The following is a 1,332-nucleotide window of genomic DNA, read 5'->3' as shown; positions in this document are numbered from 1 at the left end:
AGAGAGAGAGAGAGAGAGAGAGAGAGAGAGAGAGACCTGACGTGTTAATGCAGTGTTGCAAAAGTCGCGATACTTTGAATCGAATAACTAGATAAGCTTAATAAATTACATGAACAAAACGAACAATTGTTGAGTTAAGATTTAGGCTATGTTATGTTTATAGTAATCAATGTAGATTTTATAAGCTTTGTTTAAGGAAAAATAAGTGGCTTCTGTTTTCGGTCTCACATATCTGTGCACTCTTCAACACACTTTGAATTACGTTAATAGCTGAATGTCTCTAAGTATGTCACTACACTGAATGATGCTAAATGTATGTACTTGTATACACTGTATTTTGAAGACTGCTTTCCCTTGAGGATCAATAAACTTTGGGTCATCTATTGGGTGCTGTTTTGGATCCAGTAAACAACCATTAAAACATTCTATGTAGAATGTATCTAACACACAAAACAACTGTTCCTCTTTCAATAACAGGAGACAAGAGCTTATCAGCGCAATCGTAATGAAGAACAACCCAAAGTTCAAGAGGAGGAGTTACTTGCAGAAGACAAAGTGTTGGTCATTGATGAAGAGAGAGGCCTACTGATGGAGAAGCTTTCAGAACTAGAAGTGAGGTATACTGCCTACAACGACGGGGTTGTGCTGCTGAGAGAGGAACTGAACCGAGTTCGGGAGGAGAGTGCTCGTTTTGTTGAAGAATCTGACTCTGACATTGAGTACATGGACTTTGACAGCTCGGATGAGGAATCTTCAGACTGGGAAGACGCAGAATTAGGCTGCTGTGCCGGCCCTATCACCAATCACGGAAGAATCTAAAACAAAATAAACATTTTGAATGTATTTCAAAGTTTGTTTATGATGATGATTTTTATCATAAACAGAAGTTAGTAGACGTTTTTGAGCTTATTGAGAATTCTCTATTCTTTATAGTTTGCACTCAAATGGGATAGCCATTAGAATTTTAAATTTAGTGTACATTTACTTCTCTTTGCAGCTATAATTTATAATCCCGTATCTTTGAACAGTGTTAACAACATGCTTTATTAACTTTACTTCGGATTGAACAAAAAGACATGCGGATCTAGTGCTTTTTAGAGTTGAATACTCACAGCTCTGGACAAGAAAGAAAGGGTTTTTAAGTGAATTTGGGTGCAACATACACGCGTTGTTATCATGGTCATTTTATGGATAGGAACATGGCATGGGTGCTGCTTAAATTTTGTGGCTGTTTTCTACTATTTTTTCAATGAATGCTTTTGTCTTCTTTGTGTGGGGGTGTCTCTCTCTCTCTCTCTCTCTCTCTCTCTCTCTCTCTCTCTCTCTCTCTCT

At 37.6% G+C, this 1,332-nt stretch overlaps 1 protein-coding gene across 2 annotated transcripts in view; it reads left to right on the top strand.

Moving 5' to 3' along the window:
* Nucleotides 1-1,109, top strand: part of LOC101849532 (coiled-coil domain-containing protein 136-like) — a 9,910-nt gene extending 8,801 nt beyond the window's left edge. For both annotated transcript variants that reach the window (XM_013080939.2, XM_013080938.2), the window contains exon 3: nt 478-1,109. In XM_013080939.2, the coding sequence (XP_012936393.1) occupies nt 478-819 (342 nt within the window). In that variant the 3' untranslated portion in view covers nt 820-1,109. The remainder of the gene's footprint in view (nt 1-477) is intronic.
* The last annotated feature ends 223 nt before the right edge of the window (nt 1,110-1,332 follow it).

This window comes from Aplysia californica, unplaced genomic scaffold (assembly GCF_000002075.1).
Source record: "Aplysia californica isolate F4 #8 unplaced genomic scaffold, AplCal3.0 scaffold00107, whole genome shotgun sequence".
NCBI lineage: Eukaryota > Metazoa > Mollusca > Gastropoda > Aplysiida > Aplysiidae > Aplysia > Aplysia californica.
This window is presented reverse-complemented; position numbering and strand designations above follow the sequence as displayed.